We start from the raw sequence: 14,900 nt of genomic DNA on the forward strand, positions 1-14,900 counted from the left end.
GAGCTGCATTCATGCACTAGTATTACAGATTTTAAGTTATTGTCAAGAGCCCCCCTTAATTCCAGTATTTGTTTGGAGGCCTGTTTTCTGAAACTTCACGTTTGTTTGCCATGCATGGATATGACTTCCTTCAATTTCTCTGCAAATTTCCACCAAATAAAACCATATGCACTTCCATAGCAACACTGCAACACAAACATGGTGCAATCTTTGTCCACTGCAGTACACAGCTTGGAAGGTTTAAAAAAAGAAAGAAAGAAAGAAAACCCAAAAAATCAAAAAACCAAAAAAACCCCAAAAAACGACACGTGTATACAGTTGAACCGAATCCCTTGGTAACAAATACAAACATACACTTGGTTCTTTATTTTAAATCTTCTCTTTCCTTTGTGATAGTTTTAGAACAGAACTGGGTTGCAACACTTGTGACTAAGCAGGGCCCCCATCCGGAGACCGATGAGCCGTCAGGCCGCATGGGCCTCCTGCGGGACAAATGGCCACTGCCCTCCGCGCGCGAGCGCCAGTCCCCGCCCAGGAGCTCCCGCCGCTGGCGCTGGACGCACGCGGAGACCCCGGGGCCGTGCTCCCGGCCTTGTGGTACTCAGAGCGGCTCCGGCGACCACGCCGGGTCAGGTCCCCTCAGGAGGCCAGGCGCGAGCCGCCCCGCAGGACCGCGCGCGGCTGTGGGGCGGGGCGGGGGGGCTGCCGGCCCCTCCCGGCTCGCCCGGTGCTGCGCGGGACTCGACCGCGGGTGCCGCCCGGCCCTGGCATCCCCTCGCACTCCCTCCGCGCGCCCAGGCGTGTGTCCTCCGCGGCCTGTTGCATTCTCCGCACAAGCCTCCCGCGACGGGATTAGCCACATTTTACCAACGAAGGCCTCCACCCTCCCGGAAGACAGCAACTGGCCCAAGGTGACACGGCTGGTAAGGAAGAGCGCAGGGATTTGAATCCAGGACTTTTTTTTTTTTTTTTTTCCCCTCTTCTTCGCGTCTACCCTGGCTGCTAGGGTGCTGGGGAACCTGCCCCAGTGCGACCTGTGCGGTGGCTCCGTCCCGGTTGTGCCTCCAGGGGACCGGCCGCCGTGATGCAGGTAAAGGCGGGTTTGTCTGTCTGCGGTGCCTGCTTTCCCCTGTGCTTCTCTCTCCTCCCCGGAGCCCACACTTTTTAAGGCTTCCTCTGCCCTGACAAATGCAGACGCCTCGGAAATGAAGACATCTCCAACTGGTCCGTGGGGGTTGGGGCCGGACTGGCTCCTGTTCCTATAGGAAGGTCCAGCACTCACTTCAGCTGAAGGGGGAAGGAATCCACCGGGGAAATGCCATTCTCCGGGTCCTTGAACCTGAGAAACTGGTTATGACAGGTGCTAAACCCTGAAGAATATGTTTCTTGGCAGCGTCCTCACTGGACTTGTGCTGAGGTACCCGGTGATCCTCTGAGGTGGCGGGGAGGAGGTGAGGGACAGCCAAGTGGTGATAACAAGGAAACCTGCCCCTTCTGGAACACTTAGTAGGTGCTAGGCACTCTGAGGAGCTCTTTATAAGATTTCACCCTCACAAACCCAGGGGGCAGTATGATTATTCTGCTTTAACCCATGAGCGATCCAAACCTTTCAGAGGTAGTCTGTCCTGTCCAAGATCCTGCAGTGGCAGAGCCGGGTTCTGCCTGGGGCTGCCAACTCCAGAGCCTGGGACTTCCGCATAGAGGGGGGGTGGGGACCACTCATCGGAGACAAGCAAATAAGAGCGCACAGGGAAACCACATTATTCCTCAGACTCTCGGGCCAACTTGAACCAGCTTTAGGATATGGAGGGGGCAGGTGGGAGTGGGAACATCCCTGCTTTTTGTCCAAATCCAAAGAGGGGATCCAAGGTTTCAGTCAGGAAGCCTCTTTTTTTAATCAATTGTTTTTTTGTTTTCAGAACTAAGGTGGAAATGACCCAGTGAGGAAGGAAAATGAGTACAGCCTGCCCTGGTCATACAATTAAAATATATATGCCGGCCAAAGGTACATCACTCCCCCACCCCTCCCTCCAGCGAGAGGCCCTTTCTGAACCGGAGGCCTATTAAAGCATTCCACTGCGGAATTCTCTGACCCTTCTGAAGGGACAGTGTGAGAACCTTGTTCCTTAGAATGCAGTCACACAAAGGGTTTTGTGCAAATACCGAGCCATTATTCTATAAATGCAAAGAAGCATTAGGGATGGTATGTGAACAAAAGCTGGACAGAGGATGCACGCCCAGATGCTGTCTTGGCCAGGTTGCAATTTGAATGATCTAATGTTTTCTGGCTCCTTCTTGCTTTGCTTTTCCAATTTGGTTTGAATATTTGCATTACTGTATTATTTTCCCTGTACAATTGCTGTTGTCTGTACACAATTAGGTCATTTTCATAGTTGGGTGAGGAGACGCTTCAGACGTGAGATGAGCCACAGCTGGTAGCTGGTTCTTTCCTGGGATGCGCATTTAGATCCCCATCTTGCTGATCCCAAAGACTCTACCTGTACCCAGGATCCAAAAGTTTAAATGTAGGTCATTCAACCAAGTGGAGAGAACCACAGCGTCCCTTTGTAATGGTGGGTAAGCACATCTTGTTTCTATAACTTTTGGGTTGATTTGCTGATCTAATCATGCTGTTCCTTGGGCCAAGTCTAACCCTGTATCGTAATGCTCCAGACAAAAGAAAGGGCTGTTTCCTGGAGGCCTGTGGCTTCTTTGGTCTGTGGAAGGTCTGCTGAAGTAGACCCTAAGCAAGAGAGAAGGAAAGGGAAGTACTAGGGTGAAGAGGAAGGGCAAGCTGCTCCCAGAGGTGAACCCAGAAATGCATGTCAGTACAAGAGGCTGAACTTTGACCTAGGACTTTGAAGACAGAGAGAGAAAGGGGATCCCAAAGGAATGGAGGCTTATTTTGCAGATGAAAGCTTATTTGGGCCATGTTCACAAAGTGCTCTGCAATCCCTCACCAGTGTAAAATCTCACTGATACACATGCCACTAATCCAGCTTTCTCAGCTCTCTGGAATTTGTGGCCCTTTGGGCAAGGCCAGTGCTACATTTTATGTGTGTGCTACCTTTAAAATAAGGTGGGGCTAAACAAATGGAAAGGGCAGGCTGTGATTAAAGTCACCAGGGAAACCCCTGACTCTTAAAGTGCTTTGTAATCAGACATGACCACACTTAGCTCATTGAGTGCCACATTCTGGCAGGACTGACTCTCTGGCTCAACCTTCTCATGGTTCCTGCTTGCTTCCTTTCCCCATTCCTGAGATCTAAATCTACGACACTGACCTTGTTTCTCCTCTCTTCTTTCCTTTTTATCCAAGTAATTCTTTCATCATTTGTTTAGATATTTGATCACCTTCCGTGTCAGATTTGTTCTAGATGCTGGAGTTACAACCAGTGAATAAGGAGTCTCTGCTCTTACAGAGCTCAGTCTAAAGAGGAGCATCGACCACGAAGTGTGGCAGGCGTCACGTGAAGGGAAGCCCACTTCAAGCATTTAGCAGTCGCTGAATCAGGAGGCAGCTAAGACTCAAAGAGAGGCTCTCACATATTGCTGATGACAAGATTGGAACTAGAGAGACCATTCAGGAATCGAAGCCTGGCCTCCTGCCACCACTTCCTTCCTGAGGCTATCTAGAGCCCCACAGTCAATCTTCTTTGGTCTTTTCCTCCGGTTGCAGAATTCATAACTTACCCTTCTCCCAAGATGAAGCTATTCCCACCTCAGTAAAACTCACATTTGTCACTAAAGCCAGATATGTGCCCTACCTCCAAGAACTGATGTGCTGATGAACTGAGCTGATAGATGTAAAAGTGCTTTGAGACATGTACTGCAATACAATTCTAAGTGCTAAAGCTACCGTCAAAGTAACATTTAGTTCCATCGACAAATCAGCCAAGGGATTAACCACTAGTGAACATCAGGTTCTGTGGGGGTGAAGCTATCTTCATGGATATAGTATGGCTCCATCCCTAAAGGTACAAAGTTAAAGAGAAAACACAGTAGCCATTTATGGAGTGCTTGTCATGTGGTTTTCCTTACAGTATCTCAAACAATCCTCACAGTCATCTAGGATATAGGCATCATTTTCCTCCTGGATGGAACACCCTCCCCCAATCCCTGTCTGTTCAAGCACAATATAGCATAGTAGCTAAAAACCCTGGATCAGGATTCAAACTACTTGAATTCATATCCAGGCACTGCCAATTACTTTCTGTATGACTGGGAACATTACTCAAATTCTCTATGCTTCAGTTGTAAAACTGAGATGCTATGAATAGTACCTATTTTATGCTTTCTTGTAAGGATAATGTGACCATATATGTTAAGTACTTGCCACAGTGCTTGGTCCAAAATAAGCATGAGATAAAAGTTAGGCATTATTATTATTATCCAGCTCCAACACCTTTTTATCTGCAAAGTCTTCCCATATCCCCCATTAGAATTGGTCTCTTTTACCCCTATATCCTCACATCACTGTGGGCATTGCCTCTCAGCATATTTTTATGTGTACCTGGTTATTAGTGTCTGATACAGAAAAACCAATAAAAATGTTGATGGTTGGATGAACAGATGTTTCTGTCTCCCAGAACAATATCACATGTTCACAGAAGGCAGAGTATTGTGTTTCTAGCTATTGTGTTTCTGGATATCGTAGATAAAATATACCAAATATACTTTTAAATACATAGTCAAACTCTCATGCAAATTAGGGAAATCCTCATCACATACATGCGTGTACGCGCATGGACTAGGATTCAAAGTGGTAAACTGCCACTGGAGCTCTGCTGCTTTGGAAAGTCTGTCTATCCCAGTGACTTCAAGGGTTGGTTTTAGGGCCATTATGGGAGACCAGGCATAGTTCCCTCAAAAGATGGAGAGTTGGAATAGAGAATTCTTCATAAAAGTGAGACCCACAAAGGGATACATACTAAATGAAAGAATAGAATAGAAAAAAAAAAGCCTGCCTATCTGCAATGAAGAGAAATGAGAAAGTTTGTCTGTCTAAGCCTAGACCATGAGATGTTAAAACACAATCTTCCCTCACACAAGTGTAGGATTTGAAATTTATATATCTACCTGGTCTGGGAAACTTCAGCTATAAAATTAGTTTAAAGTGGCCCCAGTTTGGTAGCATACTAGGGCACCTGGCAGAAAGAAGCTGATCTTTGTGGAAGGACATTCTAAAAGTTTCATAGGAGTCTAAAACAGATAAAGTCCCACTGAACATAAAATCACAATTAAAATGATAACCACATTAGGAAACATGCAAGCTCCCATGAGTGAAAGCCAGTAGAAACCACAATGAACAGAATTAGACATTATATAACAGTTATCATATACTAAATATCAATTGTTTAAAATGTTTAAAGCAATAGAAAAGGGAAACAAAACATGAAAAATGAATAAACAGAATCAAAAAGACCAGGCAGAATTGAGAAAAAATACTACTTCTGAAAATAAAAAAAGTATAATTATTAAAATTAGAAACAGAAAGTGAGTGCAAGTAGAATAGGTACAGATAAAGAGAAAATTAGAGAACTGGAAGATAAATCTGAACACATTACTCAGGATAGAGCAAAAAAGGGGAAGGCAAAGAAATGGGAAACAAGATGTTAAAGAGGTCAGGAAGAAAAAAAATGCGAGAAAGACAATATTTAGAGAAAATGGCTAAAATATTTCCAGAATTAAGGGAAAGAAGTAGGGTTGTTTAATCTTTGAATCTAAAGCATCTGGCAAGTGCCTGGTACATAGTAGATGCCCAATAAATGTTTACTAAGTTGAACTGACACATGTGCTATAGCATTTGCTTGTCCATTACTTCATACACCTATTTATTTAAAAAATTCACCAGAGATACACTTGTGAACGAAATAGACAAAATCCTTGTCTTTATTGACCTTGTGTTCTGGATGAAGACAAATAATAAATAAGTGAACAAACTAATACTCAAGATCCTTTTTGATTACAAGAAGCGATATGATGGAAGTAAACAGGTTATTTAATAGATATATTTGGATTAGGATTTCATTGAAGAAGTGAGACTTCAATTATAAGAAGTCAAGTGAAAGAACACATCCTAAGCAACATATATAGCAATTGCAAGGGCACTGGATAAGAAATAAGGTGGCATTTTTAAGGAAGAGAAAGAAGCCAGTGTGTCTAGAGTTCTGTGAGTGAAACAGTGAGTGATATGACATGTGATCTGAGAGGTGGGCAGGAGAAATGGGATTTTTTTTTTCTTTTTTCCTGAGAGCAGCAGGAAGTCATTGGAAGGTCTGAAGTGTAGGAAGCAGTGTGCTCTGTCACCTTGGCCACTGTGTGGTGTGGAAATGGATTGTAGCGGGGGCAAGAATGGAAGCAAGGAGCCTTGTTGGCAATTTCAGTTGTCCAGGCATAAGATGACAAAAACTTAGACCAGGATGATGGCTGTGCATATGGAGAAAAGTGTTTGGATTTAGCTTTTTTTTTTTTTTTTATGTAAAAGGTGAAGGAAAGAAAAGGAGGAATCAAGCATGATTCCTATTTTTGGATTGAGCCACTAGACGAAGGGTGGTGCCATTTTCCAAGATGGAGAAGAGTAGAAGAGTAACACTTGGGTGGGGGTGAGGTGGGAACATGAAGCAGGCGTTCTGTTTTGGGCATGTTAAGCTTGAGAAGCTTATCACACATCTAAGTAGACAGGTGTATATAAGAATATGGAGGAGCTCAGGAAAATGAGCCCCAAGGGAAGGAAGATCATATTTTGAGATGTGTGTTTCCTTCAAGATCTTCTTATAGTGTAGGCTTGGACAGGGGGTACGCATAGGAGACTGACCACTTCCAGCTCCAGACCCTGGGGGAATAGTCAACGTAGCTCCAGGGTTCAGGAAACTGTATGCCCAGTGCCCAACCCAGAAGTGAAGCCTGGAGTCTTCCAGCCCCATCAAAACCCATTGCTTTTGATAATGGCTGTAGTTTTAAGCCAGTGTATATTCTGAAAGATGCCAAAAGACTGAGTACAGAAACGGCATGGTGACAAACCTAAGCAGCTCTTGTGTGAGGAAGGGTGGAGAAGTCATCATATAATCTGGCTCCCACCCACTCCCACCCACCAGCTCAGGGCATTGTATACAAGAGATCCAAGGGAGGAGAGTCAAGAATATGACGCATCAGGAGGTACAAAGAAAAAGGAGATCCCAGCATGAGGTAATGACTGTAAAATGCCATAGCCCATTACATAAGCGAAAGTGAAACCTCTGAGGAACAAATAAACAAAGGGTATCATATTGATATAAAAATACAAGAAGCTCACTCTGTGGTTGCTGACACACATCACTGTGGAAACAAAACCATGTCCAAAGTGGCTGTGGTTAAACTTGGAACCACATGACAGGAGCTTTAGGAAGTTCCAAAGTATCAAGAATAGCTTGAACAAAGTAGCATTCTTCCCCAGGCTTATGGTTTTGAGAGAAGGGACAAGCATTCCTCTGGAGAGGAGGGACAACAATTCAAGGGGTCAAAGTGATTCAAGTTTCATTTGAAAGAAGGAAATTACTGCCGCCTTGGAAAAGGACCATCAGTTGACTGACATTAGTCAGGAATCAGCTCTCAAGTCCATAGGACTATAGTAGAACACTTTCCTTCTCAGCACTGCCCCCCTCCCCATGTATGTATATGTATGTATATGTATATATCCATCCTCACTGAGAATCTGTCCTTTTTCACTGCTCAGGAAAACCAAGACTATCACTTTAATTCTGCACCTGAGGGGCACCTCGGTGGCTTAGTCGTTAAGCATCTGCCTTCGGCTCAGGGCGTGATCCCAGGGTCCTGGGATCGAGCCCTGCATCGGGCTCCCTGCTCTGCTGGGAGCCTGCTTCTTCCTCTCCCGCTCCCCCTGCTTGTGTTCCCTCTCTCGCTGGCTGTCTCTCTGTCAAATAAATAAATAAATAAATAAAATCTTTGAAAAAAAAAATTCTGCACCTGATCATGTCCACTTTACATTGGCTACTAGGAAACTTAGAACCAAATTAAGTACATAAAACTTTGGGTAAGCATGTAGCCTGTGTGGTAACTTCACTGTTGGCTTAATCTTGTTTTTATACCCTTATTTTTCTTTCATTCACCATTTTCTGATTTAAAAACAAAACAGTGTATTTGACCTACAATGTGTTTCGGAATAAAGTAGAATACAAATAAATAAATTTTCTGCCCAAACAAGGCAGCATGAAAAGCAGGCACCTGGTGGTATTATGCCATCCCAATGAGCCAAAGAGGTTCTAATTACTGTCTGTTAGACACTCACGTCAGAATCATTAAGTTCATTAGATAGACAGGAATCTTGCTTCAGCCATAAACAAGATGACAAATTAAATGTTCATGAACAAAAGAAGGAGGTATTCAAGGTAAGAAGGGCAGAGCCAATAAAAACAATCAAATACGCAATTCTAATTCCTGTAGAGGGTGATTTCCACCCAGCCCAGGGTAAAGCTTCCAGGAGGTGCTCCTCTGGCCTGCTGGGTGGTTCTCTTACAGAAACTTGGCTGTTGCCTGGGTATAGCTGGTCCCTCAGCTTCCACCTGTCTAGACAAGTGGGTCAAAACCTCTGGAAAGGTTACTTTCTCTGGTTTTTGATTATTTCTTTACATTTTAGTAGTTTTTATTCATTTTTTGTTCTTTTTTTAAATTACCGAAGTTATTCAACTTTTTTAAATTACAAAGGTAACACAAAGGCAATAAAAATTCAAGTAATACCAAAGATACAAAATAAAAAAATCAAACTTTCCCATTCCATTGTTCTCCCCATTCATCAAGAGTAACCAGCAATAACTGTTCAGTATGGATACTTCTGTAACTTTTCTGTGTACATTTAGACATATTTACATATATATACATATATTCACTAAATTTATGTATAGCTTTGTGTTTTTTAAAAGAATTTTTTATTCACATTATTCTGTAACTTGTTTTTTACACTCATTAAAATATTGTGGATTCTACTTCTATTACTTATCAACCACATTTTTTCTAATGACTCCTGAATGAATCATAAATCAGTAAAACTATACCATAATATATTCAGCCTATTAAGGAACATTTAAGTTGTTTCTAATATTTTGATAGTACAAATTAATGTCACAATGAACATTCTTATATTTGCATCCTTTTGCTGTTTTTCTTTTTAAGGAGAACTGCTGGATCAAGGGTATGCATGTGTTAAATTTTGATAGGCACTGCCAAATTGCCTTCCAGGAAGATTGACCAATTTGCACTTCTACCAACTATGAAAGAGTACCCTTTGTTCACATTCTCATCAACAATGGAGAGTGCCAGTTTTTAAATTTTGGCAGAACTGACAAGAGCACAGTACTTATTTTAATTTGTCTTTGGCCAGTAGTAAGGCTGATCATAATTTTTAGTCCTTCTTTTTACTATGGCTACAATGAAAGAAAAAGCTGAAAGTGTGATTTTGGTTTCTTTTTGATACAGATGACCACCAAAACAGTGATATTTTGAGCTATTGATCCCTACGAAGATCCACATGTGAATGTTACACATTTCCATGTCAGGACAGTCAATCATAATTGAACTCCTAAGGTCAAATTGTACCTGGTGTTTATTCTTGGATTCATTTAATGGCTTTGGTCCAAAGCATTAAAAGATGTCAGAAATGTATTCTGATAATGTTCCCTTGTACCACCATTATCACACTAACAGTTATATGTAACAGAAACAACTCTGACCAAGTTATGGAGAAAGAAACATATTAGACAACTACTGGGAGCTCCCTATTGAGTTAATTAATTGATGACTGGGCCCCAGGAACACCATGGTGGTCTCACAGCAGGCATGGTATGGCTGGAAGGTCACCTCCAAATAGCAAATGTTTTAAGTTTCTTGATCTCTGTGCTCAAGTCTCTCTCTCTCTCTTTTTTTTTTTGAGAGAGAGAGAGAGAGCATGCGAACAGGGTAAGGGGCAGAGGGAGAAAAAGTATCTCAAGCAGGGCTTCACACTCAGCACGGAGCATGACGTGGGGCTTGACCTTATGACCCCAAGATCATGACCTGAATCAAGAGTCAGATGCTTAACCGATTGAGCCACCCAGGCACCCCCAAGAGTCTAATTCTAGGAAGAAAGCATTTTATTGGCTTAACTTGGGCCAAAATCAAGAGTCAGATGCTTAACTGACTGAGCCACCCAGGCACCCTCAAGAGTCTAATTCTAGGAAGAAAGCATTTTATTGGCTTAACTTGGGCCTCAAGGAAGGGCAGGCTCTTAATCAAACCCAACAGGAAAGAGATCCTTCTTCAAAAGGAAACTGAAGTACCCTTAGGAAATGAAATGGATGCTCCTTAGCTGAAAACCAACCAAACTATCCTTTACACTCAACTTTACAATTGCCATTTCTTCTCTTCACCTTGTAAACCTGCCCAGTCCCCACAGTCATATAGATAATTTGACAGACAGCATGCTCCTCACATCCAGAAGGGGAACCTGTGGGGAAGAAAAATGGAGACCATCCTATTTGTTACATTTTGTGCAATGCTTGTTCAAGAACTTCCCACTTTTCTAGCTCTGGGATTAAAATACTTAAGTCTTAGAATATGAACAAAAATCCTGAGAGGGTTTTTTCTTTCTTTCTTTTTTTAAAAAAGATTTTATTTATTTATTTATTTATTTATTTATTTATTTTATTTATTTATTTGTCAGAGAAAGAGAGAGAGCACAAGCAGGGGGAGTGGCAGGTAGAGGAAGAAGCGGGCTTCCTGAGGCTCCCTGCTGAGCAGGAAGCCCCATGTGGGGCTGGATCCCAGGATCCTGGGATCATGACCTGAGCCAAAGGCAGATGCTTAAACAACTGAGCCACCCAGGCGTCCCTTGAGAGGTTTTAATATTGGTCTTCCCTCATTCTCCTTTCTCCTTAGTTATTCTTAAATGCACTGAAATTCTGTTTATTCATTTATTCATCCATGCAACCACTATTTATAGAGAGCAACCTTCTGCTAGACATTGTTCTAGATGCTGAGGGAACAGCAATGAAATGGAAAGCCATGGTCTCTGCCCTGGTAACAGATGAGGCTGGAAAGAGTAAGCAAGGTTGGAATTTGGACTTTGGACTTTATCTGAAAAGCAACAGAAAGTTACTCAAAGGTTTTGGGCAGGCAAGAAACATGATCAGATTGTACTTCAGATGCACCATTCTAAATGGTATGTAGACAGAGTGGACTCCAAGGGAGAAGAACAGAAGCCAACACACCAGACAGAGGACCAGTTAGGTAGCTAGAAAAGAAAAGATAGTAGCCTGGACTAGTCTGGTGCCCAAAGAATACAGAGATATGCACAGAATAAAGAGATATTTAGGAGGCACAATGAACAGGATTAGGTGATTAAAGTGTTATAGGAAAGAGACAAAGATAACTCTGGTATTTCTGGTATGAGCAACTAGATGACTGGTGATGACAATGGGTAGCCCAGGAGGAGCTGGTTAGAGGCAGGTGAAGAAAAGGATAGATTAGCTGTGGGTCACACTGAGTACATATGTGATTCTCATGTAAGTTAGGTGTCTGGTCTCAGGTTCAGTAGAGAGATTCAAAATATGGAGTTATCAGTGGGCACGAAGCCAAGGAATTAGAAGACTGTGCCCAAGGAGAAGGTATAAATTGAACAGAGAGGGTCACCAACATTGAACTCATAGTTTAAATAAGAAACCCTGGAGTATTCTGCCTCAAGAACTGTAACTTCTGTATCCTGTGGAGCCCCACATCAGGTCTTCTCTGTCACAGTTTATTCTATAGGCTGTAACAATAGCCAGCTCCTTCATTTGAGATTAGTAAGTTAGGCAACAGTCCTGGTGAATCCACCATTAGCTTCAGCCTGTAGAGTCTTAACTAGTTCTGTTCTGTTCCATCTTGTTTAGAGAAAGAGGTATCCCTCATCATGCCCATATTCTCACACAAATTGTCCGGGTAGGTCCCCTACCTTTGGTTCAAGGGCTTACATATTTCCAGGGCCATTGGACCCAGGGCTATACAGGCTATAGATTGGTGGTGGTGGGACGGGCGGGGGGGGGTCCACCCTTGAGGAGAGCCCAGCCCTGACTGAGCCCCTGCCTTCTACTCTATTCTTTGGTCCTCATGGCAAATTTGAGGATGGCATTCCCTCCACACAGTGTGGTCCCAGTTGCTCCTCTCCTGTCTCTCTCCCTCACTTCAGTGCTAGGTTATCTAGTCACTGGATATGGAAAAACTGCATTTGCTGGATCCTTTGGGTCTTTGCTTCTTCCTGTCTGAGGTACCAGAAAGAGAGAAGAGAAATGAAATACACTGGAAGCACATTAGTAGGCTGAGCTAGGATTGTGCTATACTTTCAGATGACAGCTCACCTACAGACAGATGATTCAGGGATCAAGATGGAGTTCTTAAGATTGCCAGGAGAGACCCAGAAGGCTGGGAATATGGGCGAAAGATCAGACACCTAAGCTGTTGGAAACCACACAGAGTTTTGGTAAATATATGCACAATTTAAAAAACATTTTTGCAAAAATACAGGTGTCTCCAGTTTAGCCCTCCCTGTTAATCCAAGGAATTGCTTGAGCCTTGCGGCCTAGTTCATGATCCCAGCTCTGACCAAGGCTGCCCGTGAAGGCCTCAGTGAATTCCTCTTGGAGCCTCCAGACTTCCTTGGCTGGTAACTTGTTCCTCTTGGGACAGTTTCACCCGAGTTGAGCGGCCTGGCCCCCAGCTGTGTGCCGGTCCTCTCTCCGGTAAGAGGAAACGCTTTCAGTTTAGTCCATTAACACAAACATTCAAAAGCAAACATTCAAAAGCCACAGATCATGTTCACATAAATAAAACAGGACTGAGGAAAGCTTCACCCCAAGAAACCAAAGGGGTGTTTAAAACACTGCCCTTGCCTTCCAAGTAGGCAGGCGGGCAGCAAAGCCAAAGCAATTCCAAGGCTTGTGTGCCTGGTAGAGCTGGGTGGCGGAGGCCACAGACCTTTGAAGAGGAAATGCCATCCCCGGGACAGGCAGCCAGCCAGCCAGCCCCTGAGTCCTGAAAGTACCAGAGAGAAGCAGAAAGCAGTGAAGGGGAAGAGGGAGTGCAGTGAGGAAGTGAATAAGGGGAGGAGGGAAGAGAGCAAATAAATGGGGAGATTCTTCCCAATTAGGGTCCCCACACCCAGACCAAAGAGTCACCAGACAGAGCAGTTCACTGTGCCCCTGAGACGAAGCCCGGCATGGAGAGTCCTGGGCGGCGGGCACAACCCAGGGTGACTAAGGCTTTGAGGAGGGGAGTGCGTCGTCGCTGAGGGGTGGAGAGGGGTGGTGGTGTCTGGGCTGAGAGATGCCTTCACTTTGAACGCTTCAGAGGAAATTAACTTTACAAGGTGCCTCCCTGTCTCCCAGAGTTATTAAAAGAAAGGAGGGAGCAAAGAAGAAATGGAAAAACGGTAATACCTCAGGAAGGGCTATGTGATCCTAGCAGAAGGAAATGAGAGGAAGATTAAGTGACGAATGTGCAACCTCCCCTCTGGGGAGGAAGAACTCTGAATGTGACCTTGTGCAAATGGAAAAGAAACACAACCACCAATGTGGCAAAAGGCAAAATGCACCCCTGTGCACGCGCGCACACACACACGCACACCCAGCTTTGAATATCTAGAGAGAAATGACTACTTAAATACCGTAAAACTTCCAAGAGTCTGTTTGTACTCCTGTCTCAAGAAGGCAGCACTGAATGCTAAAGGAAAGGCAGCGAGTGGGGGACTTGGTGTAAACCATGGGGTCACCAGAAGGTATAAATCTGGGAGCCTTTGCAAGTCTTAACAGTGGGGCCAGTAGATGGATAGCTAGGCACTGACTGTTCTTTTGTTGATGAAGGAAAAAAAAAAAAACTACATCTAAAAACTCTTTAAAAAAAAAACAAGGAAGCCAACTGAAGCCATTTATTTCACAGGGTAGGAAGCCAGGTGTTTTCCTGCATGTTAAAAAAACCGGGATTTAAATTTTTAAAACCCTCCTGCCTGACAATAATCCTCAGATCAGATGAGGCTACCCTCGCCAACTCTGGTAAGCCCTGCCAGTGTTTGAAAGCACAATCCTTAGAAGCCTGTGCCTGCCCAGACATATGCATCCAGTAACTTCTTAGATTCAAAACTGTGTTCAGGTAGAATGGCAAATCCCAGGGTGAAAAAAAAAAAAAAAAACAAAAACAAACATTGGGAGAGAAACAACCCGTTTTTTGCTTTTTTTTTTTTTTTGTCTCTGCACTAAGTCTTTTAGTCCCTCAAAGCTCTAGAGGTGAGACTCAGGGTGAATGGCCTCCTTATCAGAGGAGACACCCCTGTGCCTTCCAGATAGCACTGTGTTTAGCCCACTGGTGAAGGAAACAGCTCTAGCTGGCTTCTACTGGCTCCTTCATCAAAGTTGCTCCCTGAACCTTTCAAAGCTCTACTCCTTCCAACATGGAAGCCCTAGGAGAGTTAGGAATTTTCTTCACCAAATTAACAGAGTATCCTGACTGACATGCTTCAGGACAGAAACTGACCAAAGCAAAGTATACCAGGTCATGATGGATAGCTCCATTCTTCATGCACTAATTTTTATTTTCAATTTTTCTTATTATTTTGTGTATCAATAGATTTAGAAACAACCATAGTCACAGTACACTCAATGTCTATGTGCCAGATGCTACACACACACACACCTTGTATAATTCTTATAAGCCTGAAATGGGTACCATATTGTTTCTTTGGTTAATTGAGGCTCAAAGGGGCTGTATAGCTTGCAAGAGGCTATACAACTAGTAAATCACAGAGTCATAGTTTGAACTCAGTTCTATTTAACTCCCAAACCAGTTCCTTTAATCAGTATGAGACTGGCTCCAGGGGCAAAAATAGTTTTATTTCTGTAGCA

At 43.6% G+C, this 14,900-nt stretch overlaps 1 protein-coding gene across 10 annotated transcripts; it reads left to right on the forward strand.

Moving 5' to 3' along the window:
* The first annotated feature begins 310 nt into the window (after positions 1-310).
* Positions 311-4,573, forward strand: LOC105237718 (translation initiation factor IF-2-like). Of its 10 annotated transcripts, none has more exons than XR_004623287.1 (3): positions 311-1,417; positions 1,920-2,005; positions 2,381-4,573. XR_004623287.1 is itself a non-coding variant. In XM_034653813.1 (2 exons), exons 1-2 carry the CDS (start codon positions 474-476, stop codon positions 1,923-1,925), a joined length of 456 nt encoding a protein of 151 aa, XP_034509704.1. In that variant the 5' UTR covers positions 315-473; the 3' UTR covers positions 1,926-4,573. The 10 variants fall into 10 exon arrangements, 1 of the variants encoding a protein (XP_034509704.1); XR_004623286.1 differs by having other exon boundaries at positions 311-1,090; positions 1,195-2,005; XR_002142708.2 differs by having other exon boundaries at positions 317-923.
* The last annotated feature ends 10,327 nt before the right edge of the window (positions 4,574-14,900 follow it).

The sequence above is a fragment of the Ailuropoda melanoleuca genome, chromosome 2 (assembly GCF_002007445.2).
Source record: "Ailuropoda melanoleuca isolate Jingjing chromosome 2, ASM200744v2, whole genome shotgun sequence".
Classification (NCBI taxonomy): domain Eukaryota; kingdom Metazoa; phylum Chordata; class Mammalia; order Carnivora; family Ursidae; genus Ailuropoda; species Ailuropoda melanoleuca.

Bases quoted from the DNA above. Each gene is read 5' to 3' on its own strand.
- LOC105237718 (XM_034653813.1), top strand. From the start codon at position 474: ATGGGCCTCCTGCGGGACAAATGGCCACTGCCCTCCGCGCGCGAGCGC.